The 19,044-nt window shown below is 40.6% G+C and overlaps 1 protein-coding gene across 1 annotated transcript; it reads left to right on the top strand.

The window, feature by feature from the left end:
• Positions 1 to 295: 295 nt before the first annotated feature.
• Positions 296 to 18,822, top strand: pnoca (prepronociceptin a). The gene is made up of 3 exons (XM_069658476.1): positions 296 to 376; positions 13,626 to 13,759; positions 16,390 to 18,822. Exons 2-3 carry the CDS (start codon positions 13,640 to 13,642, stop codon positions 17,005 to 17,007), a joined length of 738 nt encoding a protein of 245 aa, XP_069514577.1. The 5' UTR covers positions 296 to 376; positions 13,626 to 13,639; the 3' UTR covers positions 17,008 to 18,822.
• Positions 18,823 to 19,044: the final 222 nt, after the last annotated feature.

The raw sequence follows: 19,044 nt of genomic DNA, 5'->3' as shown, positions 1-19,044 counted from the left end.
TTTTCTCTGTCCTCAAATATCCCTTTTGTCTTTCAATCTTTTTCCCTCTTACTCTTTCTCCTTTTTTCAAATCCTAACTCCCATATTTCTCTTCCTACCTCATGCCCCATCCTTCCTCACTCCCCCTCATCTTCTCCCTCCTTCCCCCCCTCTCTTTCTCTCTCTCCGTGATGAAGGAGGGAGTTTTGAAGGAGAGAGAGAATCAGAGGGGGAGGTTGAAGGGGAGGAGGGCTGGGTCTCTATAAGAGCGGCTGCCTCCAGCCTCCACGTAGCCAGAAAAACCACGCAGAGACCGAGGGAAGGAAACGTACGCTGAAGAACCTCAACCTGCACCCGAGGGACCCCTACAGGCACCCACAATCTCACCCCAACACAGGTAAGAAGACCCTGGGGGAAAGGAGGGAAAGAAGTGACTTGACCTTTGACCTTTGATGCAGAATGATTGCATTTTTGTTGTGTACCAGATCAAGGACATTTTGTAGCATTTCATTGACAGAAATGAAAAAAGACAGAGAAAAAGGACAGACAGAAAGAAGTCTATTGTCCAGAAAGAAAGGACATAATTGTGCATCCTTTTACCTCCATACAAGTCGCTTCTTATGATGCAAATTTAGCAGCGTCAGTCAATTTAAAGAGCCCACAAATTAGGAAAAAGAAACTTGGTTGTAAGCTTTTCCAGATTTGTGATGAAGCTCTTGATTGTCCTCAGTCTCCATCGCTTGTCAGTCATCCTCGCCTGATGTTGAGGGCGATTGTTGCAGCTCTTGTGTGACCCTTGACCTCCTTGAGTGACGCTAATAATGTTAGCTTTTTCTGCTGTTGACCTCAGTGACAGGCAGAGGGGGTTGGGATAATGTCTCTCGTCTGATCATTCACTGATTCTGTTATCAGTGCCTCACCTCTGGAGGAGAAACTACTGACTACTACAAACTGTAACAGGTTAAACACTGTATGCCCGAGTGGGTTAAATACAGACGAGGGGTTTACTTACTACAGAGAGCACAAGGTGAAGTCGCTCGGTCTGAGGACCGCACTTTGTTTCTTCCTGCAGTGCGTTGGTCTAAGGGAAAGGTCATAAATCGTTCAGCGTGATTAGTCATTAATCGCTACGGCCTGATTTACCGCTGCGCTCCTGTGGGGTCTGAATGAAAGAGGAGTCTCTGCAGAGAGCTGCTGTGTGTTTGTAGTTTAGGACAAAATAATGATAGGTCATTAGGTTGAGTGCATGCTGGTTCATCAGGGTCAGATTGTCTCAAGTGCATTACGGAACAAAATGATGTACTAGAGTTTCTCAACATTTGTCTAAGAATACTTCAGTGTCAAAAAATCTGAATTCTAAATGTATAAAATACACGAATAATAGGTTAGAGAGGTGAGATTTTATACACAGGTAATTGAGACCTACAGATGGATTTCAAGCAACTACTGAAGATACGAAGTGAAATTTAAAGTACTTTAAAATATGATGGTGCTGGAATCTGCAAGTTTCACCAACAATAAATGTGAATGATTAAGCTGTTGATGCCTGGTGGATGACTGGAGAGAAATAGTTTAAACAGTAAGGGTAAATGGAGTTTATTGATCACATATTAGCTTACATACAGCTTGCACATAGCAACATTGCAGACCCTGTGCTCCCCATGAGCAAAAAGCCCTCTTATTCTTTTAAGGCTGAGTAAATGGACTTTAAAGAGAGTTACACGAAAACTTGTATTAAATGTCACATTTTTTATTTTATTAACCTTTTAAATTCAACAGTATAGAGACTTTCTGTCATGATTTGGAATTAACGTTATGTAATAATTCAACATAAAGAGGATTGATTTATTATTTTACTGTATCATCATCACTATACCTTATTAGAAAGGACAGCTGAAGAGAGACGGGAAATACTGGTAGAAGAGAGTGGGGAATGACGGAGTTGAGCCTGCCGCTGCTGCGTCACGGGGAGCCTGCTCTACCTACTGAGCTAAACCAGCGCCCCACTACACTGATCTTTTACGTTGGTAGTAGCTGCTGCGTTTATTTTTCTCCACGAGTATGACCTACTGATGTTATTTTTCATATGCCCTCCGGCACTTTTGTGTACAATTATTGAGTGTTTTTAAAGCTGTCAGGAAACGTTCATGAAGTTAATAAACTTTGAGATTAGCTTCTCTTTCCCTCTGAATAATTAAAGCTGTGTTTATGTTTAGCCTGGGGCTCACTTTTCATTTAACCTTGAAAGAAACTCCATAAACAAAAAGCCCTGATCAAAACAGAGTACTGTTGAAGCTGGCTCTTGATGTCTTCAGAAAGATGCTGATGCTGATCTACAGATAGCGCTCAGGATGAAACGATGTCATGTTGAACTAATTCAGAGAAAACTAGAGGCTGCTTTCTCGCACCTTTAAGCTGTGAAATATGTTAAACGACTTATTAGTTTTATCTATAGTTTTGTGCATTTTCGCATGGGCCAGGTTTGATATGTTTGAAATTTGAGAGGCATTATTTCTGCAGAAATTAATACACCTCATTTTTCACAGGTAAAGGTGTGCGAGGTGACGGCAAACAGTGTAAATTTATCTTAGCTGGACCATCTGTTGGTGCTGCAGCTTCATTGTGTTCCCGTGGATAGACGGCCAAACATAGACGAGGTGACGATGACATACGAGACTGAGACAGCGATGGCACCTACCGTAATAGAATTTCAAACAGAAAATGTTTGCAATAAACCAACTAAGAAAACTCTTGTGAACCTTTTTGGTGCTAGTCCCTCAGAGACAGAGTCCGGACGATTCGTGCTATGTCTCTGTCAGAGTCCAGGAAGGCTCAGTTAAGCAGAAAGATGAGCTCAGTTTAGAGCAAAGACATTTTCTGGAATTAAAATACGTCCATTGCCACATTCAGTCCACCCATACACAAAACAGCTGAATGCATAAAGTCAGGCACTTAATGTGGTTGTCTACTGCAAAGCTTTGTTACCTGCGGGAAGTTGCATCTTTTACATTCTTCCAACAGTGATGGAAGTTTGGGAGTGAAGTTGGGGGTTTCCAGCATTTCATTTTGGGGATTTGTGAGCATGAGAAAAAACAGTCCAAGAAAGGAGCCAAAATGCATTTAAAGACAAATCAAGAAAAAAAACAGTTTTTCATATAAATAAAAGTCTGTTAAGTCACTATCAATGGCCGAATGAGGTAACACAATGGTGATTGAGCCTATGGCCCACTGATGAAAGCCTTTACATTTGAAGTATTACAGACTGGGTGTCTGGTGCAAAAATCACAAGCGGTGCCCAGTTAGTGACGCGTCTTCCATCAGCCAGCAGTGGTTGGTCTGCCAGAGAGGGTAGGCGGAGCTAAGTGGCTGCTTTTCTAGTCTCTGCAAGCGTAGGGAGTAAACAGTAATCTACTATGGCTGAACGAACAAAGAAAAGATCGATGACTACAGATACAACTTCAACAAGAAGTGAAAATCCAAAGAAAAAGAAACAAACTCGACGCTCATATGAAGGCAAACAGTCTAATAAGGAAAGCGACCGTCAGCCAGGAAAATCAAGAGTCCGGAGCCAACCGTGGACGTCACACATGAACCACTGTCTGGATATCTGGGAAGTGTGCTCCTGCAATTACAGTTTATGGCCATAAGTGCACGAAACGAGATCTTTGAGATTACGACTTAAATATGAACCACAAAACACACTGATATAAGGAACATTTTCCTGTGTTGCAGCCCTTTTTCCACAGTCATGTGTCTCTGGCTTTAAAATCCCTTTAAATCCATCTTATCAATATCATTAAACTTGTTTTCCTCCAAAACACATCTTAGTGTATAGGCAACCTTCCTTAACCCCAGGAAATTGTTCTTATTTAAAGACTGGATGAGGTATAATGGAGGTTGGAAGGAGTGCTGGAGGACAGGTTACGCTGCACAGAGCTGGTGTGAACAGCTCTGGTGGCTGTGTGGAGTTAATCCAAGGATACAATGTACCTAACACAGCAGGGTCTCTGTGCATCCTTTATACTGGGAGGGTTTCACAGATCCTTCCCCCGTGTCTGCTGGCTGCGCTCCGTGTGATCCTCTACTCCCTCTTTGTTTCCATATCAAAGAAGATCGGACCCTTGTTAGATGCAGCGGCACTCATTTTAATTCTGTCGGCAGACATTATTCTTGTGCCGTTGTTGATCATGTGATCATTTGTGGCATAGGGAAAACGCCACAGCAGAAATACTCCTGAATAAATGTTGTTCTTGGTATTGCAGCATACGTATTTGGAGGTTTCTCTGTGTTTGAAGCAAAGAAGTTCTATATGTAAAACTACCGTACTGCTGTATTCCAGGTTGCAACTTATATAAATGAAGGGACCGTTACATTTTTGTTTTTTAGCATTTAACTGTTTTCCAAATGATCAGCAGCTTAAAAGATAGCAGTATGAAAATCTGGAGGGACGTGACATCTCACCATATTTAAAGCTGCTGAAAGGAATTTCTGGTTTGTGTTGATTTGGCGCCCCCTGTGGACAAAGCCGTATCTCTGATCTCTTTGCTTATTTTGTCCTGTACATGCAAGTGGTGGTTTTTAACTTCAAATCTCATACTGCTTTCTTTAACAGTCATATGTATCACTCACTTTAAAATTTAGCTCTGGAAAACGTAAACAAAGGCAGCGTGCAGTTAATCGCTTCATCTGACGCCTACCCCCCGCAAACGGTTTCAGGCATTAAAAATAACTATACAGAAATAATCAATCTTGTCGCTGATGGTCTGGCTTGCTTTTGTAGCTCATATAGAGTAATTAGAATTAATGTCAGTCTGTTTCATCACCATCAAAAAAAATCCCCACAGGAGCTTTAAAGATAGAGCAACACATTTGATAACCTAGACGTTACCGTTGGACAGCTAACGTTAGCATTCAATCACTTCCTAGTTAAAAATGACTTTTAATAGTGTTAAGATGCAACACAAGAGGCCTAAATAAATTCAAAAATTATGTTACTGCACTCTTGTGGTAGATCAAATACTGTAGTTAGCATAGGTCGTGGCTGAATGCTGTTGTCTTATAACGAGTCAAATAAGTTGTATTACTTTAAAATATCCCCTGATGTCTCCACCTAATGTTTTGTGAGATTTCCTCAGTGTTTTTTCCCCCAAAGATTTTTGGCCTTTTGCCTTTATTTGCTAGGGCGGTGAAGAGTGACAGGAAATGGGGGGAGGAGAGAGTGGGGATTACATGCACCAAAGTGCAGAGTTTGGAGTCGAACCAACGGCCAAGCACCCAAGAACGTGGGGCGCCTGGTCTACCGACTGAGCTAAACCAGCACACCAGATTTCCTCTGTTAAAATGTTTTGCAAACCTGTAATACACTTTTCCGGTGTGTGACGTTGGTGGAAAATGGCCGCCGAGTAGATATGGTGTTTTAAATTCCATCCTGGAAAGATTGCAAAACAAAACCGTCTAGCTGTAATTCAGGGTCCAAAATATCTTTGTGTCATCGAGCTCAGAGGTCTGGAGAAAAGCTCTCAAAAAATTGTCACAACAGAATCTGTACAAATTCTTTGGCAAAATCCAATAGAGAGGCAATCCAACGTACCATTATTTTGTTTTGGCTTGTCAAAGCAGGAAAACCACAGGTGTAATATGTTATTGATCGCACCAATTTCGGTGTTTCAGTGCCACACCTGGATGGAATGCAGCTATTAGCTTTGTTATTAGTTACACCTGTGTTGGATGGAGGCCTATGAGTCATATTAGAGAAATGCAAGGGTGAGAAATAGAGCACAAACAGATAAGTGACAGATGTGACATCAAGGCAGCATCTCATCTTAAAACTTAAATAAGCATTGAAAAAATATCTGTATATAAGGGTCTGATATGACCCTGTGTATGTGCGTGGGCTCACCTCCCAAACCATTAATGGCCCTTTAGGTGATTAGCTGCATTGAGAGGGTAAATTGATTTAGCTTAGCGTGTCTGCCTGTAATGGCTCTGCTGCGACGTCACACACACACACACACACACACACACACACACACACACACGGTGTGACTGACAGGGAACATCTTGTGAAAGGTTTCTTCTAAAGGTTTCATCTGGAGTGAGGTCGGTCGTGACGCCCACTCTGCAGACACGTCACAGCTGCAACACGAGCTCTGACCCCGAGACGAGAAATTACGATGTATACCCAAAGTACTTTCGCTTACAAAAAAATCTGGTAATAAAACAACATTGAATGACGGCAAAGTGTCAATAGGAAGTCATTTTATTAAAGGTTACTGTTTGACACGTTTGACAATGGGGTGATTTTTAGCATCCTCATACAAAAGAGGCAGATGTTGCTCGATTATCAGGCAACAATGAGTGTGAAACTGCTCCTTATTTTTCCCGAAATAGTGGGACTGCCTTACAGTTAAGCCCCTTCTCGACTTTTATGCATATTTAAGTAGTAGTATTGTCACATTTTATTAATTTAAAAAAGACAAAGAGTGAGAGAGTGACAGAAGAAGGGGGAGGGAAAGAGCAGAGTGGGTGCGAACAAGACTTAATCAGAAGTAACCGTGAAGGTAACGACATATAAATCGGTGAGTATAGAGTGTTAGTAGGCAGTGCCACAGACGATTAATATATAGATTAGATATTTTAATCAACCTGATTAGAAGTATAGATCTGCTGTCATTATATGTGTCACATTAACGTCCACTCTGCCAAGTTACCAGTTAGCCATCAATATTAAAACAAAGAGCACAATGTATTTTGAGTGGGCCTGAGACGAGCTGTCAGTCAAAGTGACTCTCCTGACAGATAAAGTAGTCCTCTGTGAGGCTCCAGGCAGAAGACTAAGTAACATTTAATTACCTGTCAAAGTGACTCATCAACTAACAAAGCCATCATCATGAATAAACTCTAATTATTCAATATTTGATTTCTTTGTCTATAATTTGCTGCTCCCGCTCTACTCCAACAGGAGGAAGTTATTGTTTCTCAATTTAATCTCAAGCTGCAGTTTATTAAGAGGTTATGCACTTACCTACTTGCACTTGTTAGTTATTAAGTAAATTTTAAAATCATTTAACAAATCAATTGACGTTTCATGTTCAAGATTAAAGTGTCTTAAAGACCAGCTCCAGTCATGTTTTAAGACATATAAAATGCTCTGCTTGAAATAATAAATTGTGTCTGATATGTTTTATCTGCAAAATTGATAAATGACCTTGTAAAAATTCTCCCAAGTTTGCAGTAATCAGTAGTAGTAACGTTAACGTTAGTAGTCAGTAGTGAGTTTGCAAACATTACGATGACGGTTACAGCTGGCTCGCGCATCACCAAAGTGGTTGCCATAGGTTACACATAATGATATGCATAGCGTCACCCCGTCCATTAACGGGATTGGCTCCTTAGGTTTGTGACGCATCAAACCTGCCAATCTGAAAGCGTGCTGTTCAGCCTGTCCTTGGTACACTGCAGTTTAAAAGCAGACAGGCCCAGCCATGGAGATGACTGCTGATGTTGTCCCTGATATGTCTTGTAGCACATGAAGAACACCACATGGAGATGTTTACAAGGTTAAACACTGGATTTTCAGGGTATTTAAAATGATGAATGGACTGCACTTCTATAGCGCCTTTGTAGTCTTGATGCCACACAAAACGCTTTCACTCCACATATCACATTTACCCTTTCACACACACATTCATACACTGATGGCAGAGGCTGCTATGCAAAATGCCAATCTCCAATTTAACCATTCACATGCCGATGTCTACGCCTTTGGTTGTTCAGTGTCCTGCCCATGTCTAATAAGGATGCACATGTGGACTGCAGGAGCTGGGGGTCGAACCGCCAACTTTCTGATTGGTAGATGTCCAACTTCTCAGCTGAGCCACAGCTGCTTAACGCTCATTATATTTTAAAAGTCTAAAATCTAATTTTTATTTAATAAGAGAATAAAGACTTTATATTCATATTAATATAGACCGAGTTTGAATGACACTTAACTTTAAGATTAGATTCAACTTGAGTCTAGAAAGACCCCAATGTGTAATTTGATTGAAACAATATCACTAAATACAAATCAGGCAGAGGAAAGGTATCAGTACTAGAATTGAATTTTGTTTTGTTTAATAGCGAGTTTATGCTTTTGCAAATTTTTAACTCGTGTCTCTATATGAGCCTCTGCAGGTTCAGTGTAATTAAAATATACAGCAGTAAATCACATTATACTACAGATATTGTAATAGAAATAAAATACAAACACCATAAACAACAATATACATATTCCATATAAATACAACTTAATAATCTGAAGAACAATTGTCTTAAAAGGAGCACAGCTCTGGTTTGCTTTCTGCCAGCACTTAACCTTTGTTGTGAACGATAAGAAGTATTTCTGGACTTAATTTGATTTCAGTAATGGGTTCAAGAGTTTACGCCCCGTAACGGTGATAGCTGTTTGTCCAAACTGAGATCTATGATGTGGTGTTTTAGAGGTGCCATTCACAATGCTCCTGGTTATTCTGTCGTCCTATTATGTATCTGGAAACAGGTTCTGCAGCTAAACTGATGGTGATGCCTGAGCATGTGCTGTCACACAGAATGAAAGATAAGTGACTCACAATTTTCATTAAAAGTGCAGCTGATGATTTTAACTGTTTCTGCACAGGCATACTTCAGTGTGTCCAAATGTGCACAGAAACCACCCACAGTCAATAAAAGTTACAGTCAGCTGCGTGGTGTGCTGACGTCAATTTGACAATATTGTCATTATTACATTTAAGTGACGTGATAATCTGCAGTACAGCTTTTAAAAATAAAAAAGGACTGAAGATGTATGCACACTGCTCCTCCGTCCAACCACGCGTGAATAATCCGGCTTTAAGTCGCTCTTCGGGCTGGGAGTAATTTATTTTTTACTTCCTGCTCTTGATGGGAAAAGGCAATAATGGAGGACAATAACGGTGGAAACAGTTGATAAGACAGCGTGAGGCAGTTGAAGTTTGTACTTCTGAGTGAGTCGTGAGCTGCTGGATGACACGACTCTCAATCAGACCAGAATTTACAGTTGAATGTTTTTAACAGTAACAGTACGGATTTATGTGGGAATAAGCAAGCCTTTTAGTCAACAACATGAGGATGGTCTCCAAGTTTTACACCACTATATTAAAGTTTTATGGCATTTACTGCTCCTTTGTTAAGGGATGCTTTTCAGGTAGCAACTCGATAAAACGGCACAAACTCGGCTCACGTGTTAAAAGATTGAATCAGATACTGTTGAGAGATATTGAGGAGATGGACGGGGGGTTTCCTTCATCTGCAAGCTGCTCTTCATTCATTATCTCCTGGACTGTAAGACCTCGATCATCAGCAGCGCCTCGGTGCAGCACCACACAGTAATTACTTAATTAACTGGTTTATTTAGTGGTTAATCAGTTAATTAAAAGCAGAGTAATTGGGTTTTAAGGGCTCTGGAGAGAACCTGGCAGACGTCAGAAAGAGACCACAGCAAAGATCACATGTAGAGAAGTTTAATTCATTTATGCAGCGCTTTCAGCTGCACAGACTTTACAGACACGAAACAGATAACGACTACGTTGAATTAGAGTACGTACTTGTGCGTGAATGTCTGCGTGTGCCCATATCTGTGGTATCCTGAGAGAGGCTTGATTGACTTCAGCCATGCTGTATGCTTCCTGTGTGGGTTTGTAATGAATACGAAATAAGTAGGATTTAAACTGCTCCTTAAAAGCGCCAACGACAGTTCCCACAAAACATATGGTGGTTTTTCGATTCAACTGTATAAGAAATGGATGTAGCCACCGTGGTGGTTGGTTTCTCGATTGTCTAAATGAAGCCTCAAGTTCAGGATATGGCCACCGCCATGTTGGTTTACTGGAGGCAGAAGTGACCATATTTGGATGAGAGGTTCGTGCTGCAAATGCCAAGTTACTAAACATAAACAGCCTGTGTCTGTGGCTGATCCAGTAGCTTGTGAATGAGCTTAACTTTTAAAGGAGATTCTACCGCCGACAACTTCTGACTCTGATTTACTGGCAGACAAATAAATAAATGTTTGATAAACACTTAACAAGCTAACAAGCCAGGTATAGTGAGCACAGTATACCTGCTACTTAGTGCTAAAAATATATAAATACAATAAAAGTGGCATTTAACTCACCGAAGAGCTGCAGCTCAGACTTCTTGCACTGCCAGAAAGTTCCATAAATCCCACAGAGAGAGAGATTATTTGTCCAAACTTTGAATGAAAAAATCCCCAAAAGGATCCAACAACACAAACAGGTGAAGTTAAGCGCGTCTGTGTTGACGTCTAGCAGACAGCCAGCAGAATCCACCTGTCAATCAAGTGAGCTGGCTCTTATGATTTAAGGCTTAATATAATTAAAATGGGTGAGTTATAATAACATTATATTTATCTTGAACAATAAAATTAGCTATTTAACCGTTTTTTTGTTCCAAAAATTTTCAAAATCGGTCCTTGTGTTATTTCTTGTTTTCTGGAGCCAGCCTCAAGTGGCACATTTTTATGCATATTGTGCCTGCAGGGTCTGACAAAACTAATGTGAACGTCAGTCACATCAGCAACGAATTTTAAATGACAAGTCGAAGCAGCCGGCCAGTCTTGCGAAATATCTGCGGTTCAATGATGACTTCAAGAAATCATTATTACTACTGAAGAAGATTAGCTTGGTGCAGCTAATTAAAACGAATAAATTAACTTGAACTAGTTCATTTTTTGGATTGTGAACTTAGTTCAAAATTTTAAATTGTGACTATTGAAACTAGTTCATTTTAATCTGTGTGAACTGAACTTTGCCTCAGCCATCTTGTTTGTTTAGAAAAAAAGGCATCAACCAAACTCCTTTGTCAGCCATCAGGTTTAAACCTGCTTCTCATTAAACGGTTCTTAATCACCCGACTTAAAGCAAGTCAGATAGAAATCTGTCTGAATGAGGGGTCACAGTAAATAAATCAAATCATATTCTTGTTCCCAGGCATTCTGTTTCGGTTAGCAGAAGTTAGCATGCTAACATGCTTCACTGAGATGGTTAACATGGAAACATAGAAATGCCAAAGTATAGCATGACAGAGCTGCTAGCATGGCGGTAGTCTTTTAGTTTTATGTCATAATAGTTCAACAGGATTAAGGTAAACTCGTACTCCACTTTCTTTGTCCTCACTTATTTCTGACAACAAGCAACAAACACACATCACGTGCATGTGTACGCGTATGCTCACTCTCGTCACACCTAATTAGATAACAGAGACGAGATGATGTGAAGTCTCCTTCATGCATTATCCTTAATGATGGCAGACCTTTTTCGAAGCCAAGGCAGCACAGAGTGGATGGCAGGAGGATGGAGATTGAGATGCATTTTAGCCAAATGAACACGCCCAGGCTGTCTGTCCTGATACGCTGCCATCTGCTCATCTTAGTTGCCCTTAGCTGTCCTACAACACTCCTGTGCTGCTCTTTTGTCCTTCACTGACAAACCCAGTATCTGACTGAAGACAGACCTGACACATACTTTCATTGCTTTCAAACTGGAAGACTAATTCATTAAGATAAATAAAGATTAATTTTGATTAATTTCTCAAGGGCTGCCATTTTATGGGTAGTTAGAGATTGGAATGAAATGTAGTGCAATTAAACTTTTCTCAGTTTTAATTACTCTGAATAAATTCCTAATTTCTAAGACATTATAAATTAGCGTTTAATTGAAGAGAAATTCATTTTTATCAAATCCCTTTAATAGATAATAACAACCTACATCGAAGACAGATGTAGAATTATGCGTGTTTCATCAATGCACTGTGGAGTGGGCCTTCACAGTGTGTACATCAGGCATGAATGTAAAAGTACTGTGTGTTTGTTAGCTGCATATTTTTGTGTCTGAATAGTGTGTATGTGTTTGAGTGTGTGTGTTTGTCAGCAACAAACAGTGAGTCAGTTTGTTGCCAGAGGCGTTAATTGAGGCATCAATTAAAGGAGTTAACGAGTTTGTTTAATGAGATGAAAACTGTGGATGTGTTTCTGACGTCAGACTCAGCAGGCTGGGCTGTTCCCGTCAGAATAAGGTCAAACCATTTACTTCTCCTATTTCTTCATTCTTCAACACTTTCTTTGTCTTGATCTACATACTGCTGTCACTTTCACTTCCTGTCCAGTTTAAGTCAGAGTCTGAGGACTACATGCCTATTAATGCATGTCAATTACCTATATGCTTTGGCATAATAATGAGTAATGGGGCAAAGCAAACAAACTTTAAATGGACAGTCCTACACTTTGGGGAATGTGCTTACCTTCTGACCTAAACTAAGAGGAAGAGTTTAATATGAAAAGACCTTTTTACAGCAGGAAAATCACAGGTGAAACAAACCTCCTTCATGATGGCTCAGTCAGTCAAGTGTCCCAGTGAGGACTCCAGACCCAAGACCCTGCATCAATCAAATAGATCACATCACGTTTATATTTTTATCAATTACACTTGTGTTTTTCCTGCTATGAGAAGCACAGATGTCTGCTGTAGGGGAGTGTCGACATTAGTTTATGTACAGTTTAGCTGTTTCCATAAAAGGATATTGCAAATTAACACGTAGGATTTGTTCTAAACTTTCTCCTTAAAAGTTGCCATCTGACATCTCTGAAACTTTTTAATTTACACACTGTGTATTTAACAAATTAACAAATAGAAGGTGAAATAGTGGCTTACAAGCAGCTTAACAGTGCTGTTACACACCAACAACAGCTGGGCCAGTGACTGAATAGAGCATTTCATAAGTTTTACTTTGCACAGTTTGTTAACTTTGAGTTGGACCATGGTGATCTCACCTATTTTGTCCTGCTTCCTGTCTTGGTGCTAAGCTGGCTCTGACTATAGCTGTGTCCCAATCCAGGGGCTGCAGCCTTCGAAGGACATATATGAAGGCCGATTGCGTCACAGAAGCACATCAAAGGCTGTCCCAATTTGAAGGCTCCTTTAGCAGCAGCCGACAAATGCGTCCTCCTTTTCCCGGGCCACGAGGGATCCATCGGGTGCATCCTTCGCGGCCCAACGTATCCTGAGATTCATTGCATTGAGATGGCGGACTCTCACGCGGCCGAGGAAAATGCTTTAAATGTAAAAGTTTTGGGTTTCAACTCCATCGAAAAGCCAGTGTTACACATGTTTAAAAAAACGAAAGGGCCCTTGAAACAAATTATCTTTAAAATAATAGATTTACTTACTTGACGTTAGTTATACTAGCCAGTTAGCCCGCTAGCTACCTGTTGCTAGGCGACAGGAGCAGCGTTTGGTGGCGCAAGGACAAGGGCGGGAACAGGTGGTGACGCAAACAGGAAATGCTCTGTAGATCAGAAGTCTTTAACGGTCTACACAGGCTATGAATGACGCATCCTCCGTGGACGGCCTCCAGCCCCTGGACTGGACACAGCTGCAACTTTTACATATTGTCTGTGTTTGACAGTTAAGACTTTTAATATTATGTCAGTAAAATAACCTGCATCTGAACGGTGAATGTTAAAGCACTCCAGTCAGACATGCCTGCATTGCAAAGGGTGGGAGAAATGGTTTGATGACTGGTATGTATAACTGTTGGAGTTAACTTGTGTATCTATTCTGCCCTGTGTCGCGCAGCAGCCGGTGGGACCATGAAGACTGTGGTGGCTCTGCTGCTGCTCTGTCTGTGTCATCCTGGACAGAGTGACTGCCAGGCAGACTGTCTGTCCTGCAGCAACGTCCTGCCCAAGCAGCTCAGTTTCAACACAATGGTGAGGACTAAACACACGCCCACATAACACATGCTGCAGATTACAAGTTGGAAGGGCCATTCAACACCGAGGGAAAAGGGCGTGTTAAAATACATTTATAATATTTATTGTGCATGGTATTGTGCATGCTGCCTGACTGTCATGACCTGTTGGGACGGTTGCGAATGAACTTAATTAATGTAATCAGTAACGCCTGTCCTCGTCCTGCCATGACTACATCAACATTTGTGCAGTAAAAAAAGAACCAATCGTCTTCTTTTGAGTGAAAAAGGTAAAACAAATCATGCCCTGAAATATTGGCTCACAAATCCTCCATCCAGACGAAACCAGACTCCACTCTCACACCAACAGCCTGCATAGGGGCCTTTTTAATTTGGTGATAAAACAAGTAGAAACCCCTCTTCCTATCTTCCTTCCATTCATCCTGTCCTCCCTTCCTCTCTCCCGCTCTGTCTCTGAGTCAACATATTACCCTTTTGGCATTTGAGCTTTAATTTATTGTAGCTAATTGATTCCTGGGGATAGATGTGTGTTTCTCCTCTCAGTGTTAATGCCTGGTGGATGTTTCTCTCTGGTTAATGACATGTCTGCTGCTCGCACTTTTTTGCCAGACAAGAGCAATAGGAGACATTTAAGTGCACGTTTTTGAAAATATAACTTTTAACTGTCAGTGTTATTCGTAAAAATCACTGCTTATGTAAAATAACCTCACGTGAGTATATTGAACGGGCTTTGTAATATATGAGACTTCTTGAAGGCGTTTGTCATTATTCTTTTGATTTATACTGATTCCTCCGTCTCTCCTTCCTGGCTGAAAGATGTTTTACATGTAAATCAATAAGAGATGATAGCTTCCATGACCAGTGTGCTTCAAACAGTAGATAATGCACTCACAGCAGTGTGATATTGCATGTACAGTAACAATCCTCATCTTATTCTGACAGATATATGGCCCCACAGGGAAAGTGGAAGATATGGCTAATAAACACCTGGAAATAAAATCAATCCCTTTCTGTTATATCGATTTTTATATCATCTGAAGCTGAGTTTAGGACTTCACACTCTAACAACTACAGCAAAGCAGAAGCTATGATTAATATAGTGTTATAAAAAATGTCAAAATACTGTTTTATACAATATCTAGATCTTTCTGATGACAGTTATTGATAATGCTAATAAATGACAGCAGTGTAATTTGGTGTTCCAGGACCACGGCCTGTCTATTCTGCAGTAATTAATGTTATTGGTTACACTGTGCTGTTCCTGTGAAACTCTTTACCTTTGATGAGTGTTGAAAAAAGAAATATGCGACTCTAAGAAATGTATGTTGTTTCATGTTATGTTACTTCAGACCTTCATACTGATTAGAGTACAGCATCACTGGGACTTTTCACTCTGTGTATCACTCCGCCTCAGCCAGGTGTTCTGAATAGTGTTAATTAACATTACAGCAGACTGTGTATGTCTACATTGATCAAGCTGCTACCTCTGAATCACACAGCAGACTCTTATTTCACTGGTTGATGATAAATTAAAACAAACAGATAAATGTACATGATAACAACAGCTGATCTGTGGTAACCTGCAGACACAGAGTGCAGGAGAATGTTTGGGTTGCTCGGCAACAACAGTCCAGTTTCAGTTAATTTGTGAAAGTTGAGTTGGTGGAGCAAAAAATAATCTGTTGTTGATAATTACTGTCTACTACTATTTGTATTGTATTTGTTGTATAAAAGCAATCACCTTCGGCACTTCAAATCACAGCAGCGCTGCTATTTAGTACAACATAACTCCCTCTCATGTGATATGATATGATACTGCTGAATTAACATATTATATGGTGAGTAATTACCTTCAGATGTTTTTTTTTAGAAAGGGACAGTTCATTTTAGTTACACAACATAAATGGTTTCCTACATAGATTAAGATACAGTGGTATCTAAACCTACCTGTGCAGGTTTGCTTAAAATTTATATGCAAAGGTTGAAATATCTGCTTCGGAAAAATAAAAAAGTACAGTAAATCTAAATATGCAGTTAATATACCCTCACATTAGAAGATAGAAATATGTACATCAAGATTTTAAACTAAACTAAAATAAAGGAGGTGGAGGTGTTGATGCAGGTGTTGTTGTGTGCAGTGTGCAATATAACTCAGTGTGTGGTCTCATAAGCATAAAAAACATTTTTAAAAGGGTTATTTACACACGTCTTCATCTATGGTCACCTTCCAAAGGCGTATCCGCTGTAGCAACAAGTCTAAGAGTCAACAGCTAAGCTAGCGACGACATGCTTTAAGCCCAATGCTAACACCAGCATGCTAAAATGCTCACAATAAAATAGCTTCACCATTGCTTTCACATCTTAGCATGTTAGCATGCTAACATTTGGTATTACTTTTAGAAATGAAAGCTGAGACTGATGGAAATGTTTTGTTTTGCAGCTATTTGGTCAAAATCCACTTTTATTTTACCTGATGATGGTGCTGTAGATAAAAATTCCAGGGTTTACTAAAGTGGAGCAGGACTGACCAAAAGTGTCCACAGCGAGATCTTGCTGTTTTCAGTTATGAATATGAGCTGAACTGACCTATGGAAAATTAAGATGTTGTCTTGTCTTTGTCTCTGTCAGGTGTGCCTCTCTGAGTGCGACGGCAACGTCTCCCCTGCCTTCTACCGTGACTTCTGTCGTAAAGTGCTGTCATCGCCTCTATCCTCCCTTAATGGTGCAGTGCGGAAAAGATCTCAGGAGGAGGTGGAGGCCCTGTTTCCTGAGGAGGAGGAGCAGGCGGAGGGAGGTCTGCTGTTACCCATGGCATTGCAGAGGTTAGATCACATGACCCGGGCACTCGGGGTGGACGGACGGGCTCTGGGTGTCAAGGGGAGCCAGCTGAACGCTGCCTACAATTCCCAGAATGCCCTGTCTCTTGAAGATGAGTACAAGGAGGAGGCAGGGCAGGAGGAAGGGGCTGCTGATGTTGCAGCAAGAGGACAGAGTGATTTAGGGCTGAGTGTCTCGAAGAGGTTTGGCGGCTTTGTCAAAGGAAGGCACGGCTACAGGAAGTTCATGTCTCCAGGAAGATCTTACCAGAAGAGATACGGCGGCTTCATCGGCATTCGGAAGTCAGCCCGCAAGTGGAACAACCAGAAACGTTTCAGCGAGTTCCTGAAGCAGTACCTGGGGATGAGCACCCGGGCCACAGAGTTCAACAGCGTGTCGGAGGATCTCACCCAACAGAACGAAGTTTAGCAGAGTGCACCTTTAAGCCACTGACAAAAAATCTAATTCTTGATGTATTTTCAAAGATCTTGTTTTGTATTTCAGTCACCAACATGTCAAACTCTAACTGGTGTCACCAAAGTTGACCTATTGAATCTAAGTTATTCACCACAAGGGGAAAACTCAGCCCAAAACCTAGAGATGTGTTCAGACCAAAAGTGACACGAATATTTCACACAACGAGATGCAGGCGACACAAATTCCCGTGATGCTGTGTCTCAAAAGCCTTTCAGCATTGAGCTTTTTCTTCAATTTAATCAGAGATTATTGAGCCAAACTCCATTCAAAAACCAAGCATTTTAAGAGTTGTTTGTTTGTGGTCTTGCAGGCATATCTGACAGCTTCATGACGTAGTTAATTTGGCATCTTTTCAACACATTTATTGCAATTAAATCACAGCAAAATCTATTTATTTGGGTCCGTACTGCTTAATTAGCAAGATTACAGGCGTTATGGTACTTAACTAGTTACAATTTTCCACTCACAAGAGACAAAGATGAACAGGCGCTCCACAGCTAAAACAGAAGACAGTATCTATCTGAGATGACAATGATGGTGTTGCGTTTGCAGACATACTTGGAAGGGTGAATATTCACAGTTCTAGTTCATCCAATGCCGATAAAGACAAATGATAAATGATTCTGCAGTAAAACTCACGAGTAAAGCAAGTTGAAATTGCCTGGCTTTCTGTCTGAACACAGCTTAAGAGTCCCTTTGTAAGACTCTTTGTCTCATACAATGCTTGTCTTTGTTATGACACAAGAGTTGCTCTTTCTGTTTTCTAACCTTTTTAAATAAACGATAAACAATCCGACTTTGATTATCAGACACTCTCGACCAGTGTGACCCTTCAGTGGAGTTTGTAGAGATGTTTGGCCCCCTAAAGACAGCTCACTCCGAGGTGTGGGACTCTATTATTCTTTCAGGCACCCTGAGTCATTCCGACCTCCCATTTGATGTCCCTTGTTGGATGGACGAGTGAAACGATCATGTTTCATTTCATTATCTTCCAAAGCCCCTATCCTCGTTAGCCTTGAGGGAAGCTCTCATATCAGGAACTCTTGGTAGTCCCACAATGGTTTGCAGTATAATAAAGGATTTACTTTCCTATTTAATGCAAGGCTAACGTTAGTATTATCACTGATTTTCTGATATTATACAGTATATTAAAAATATTAATTTCCATTCTGGGTCATCTGTTAAAAGTGCTAAATCTCGTGGCATAGGGGCTCCTTACTGTTGAAAATGTGTAAGAGCCTCTAACATCAAGCAGGACAATTGTCTTTATTATACCATCTGGTGGCAAAATGTGTAACTCAGTCTCTTTTGCAGGAGAATACTGGTGTTTCTTCATGTTTTGGCATTATGGTCAGGGTGGAGTCAACAGTAATGTAAAGTATACTTCATGTGATATGTGGTAAATCAATGGAACCATGCAAAAACACTAAAAAGTCATTTATATATCACTGTGCCAAACACGTGTGAGACACAGCTATTAAGGTCGCTCCTTTAATCTGGTGCCGTGTGGAATTTAAAGACTAAACAGCAGTTAATATTCATGTGCTACTGTGCTGTCTGTCTGCCAGACTGATGTCATGTACATGTACTGACTGGCTGTTTTGTGCTGATGTCAGATTCCTGTAAACAAAACTTGTTTTTTTTTCTTCAAACTGTAATGTGTGAGGTGTTTTGTTGCCCACTATGACAACTTGTAAATAGGTGAATTTAAAATTGTCAATAAAAATAGTTTACTATTTCCTTCGTGGCTTGTCATGCAGCAACTGATTCTGTGTCTTGAGGTGTTTTGTTCATATAGCCTACACTCAGCCACAGTTTTAATACCTTAAATTGGGGGGGGGTTACTTTAAGTTTTGTCGGCACTACTATGATGGGACTACTTTACGTCATGTTGGTAATCCATTGCTAAATCATCACGGGTGTCCCCATTTTCAAAGCAAATCAATCGATCAATCACAACAAAAGTTATCTCATGAAGCTTTACATAGA

This window comes from Semicossyphus pulcher, unplaced genomic scaffold (genome assembly GCF_022749685.1).
Source record: "Semicossyphus pulcher isolate SPU_LCO1_2020_fin unplaced genomic scaffold, fSemPul1.0.p SCAF_1, whole genome shotgun sequence".
Classification (NCBI taxonomy): domain Eukaryota; kingdom Metazoa; phylum Chordata; class Actinopteri; order Labriformes; family Labridae; genus Semicossyphus; species Semicossyphus pulcher.
The sequence above is the reverse complement of the archived record's forward strand: the minus strand, read 5'-3'. Positions and strand labels throughout refer to the sequence as shown.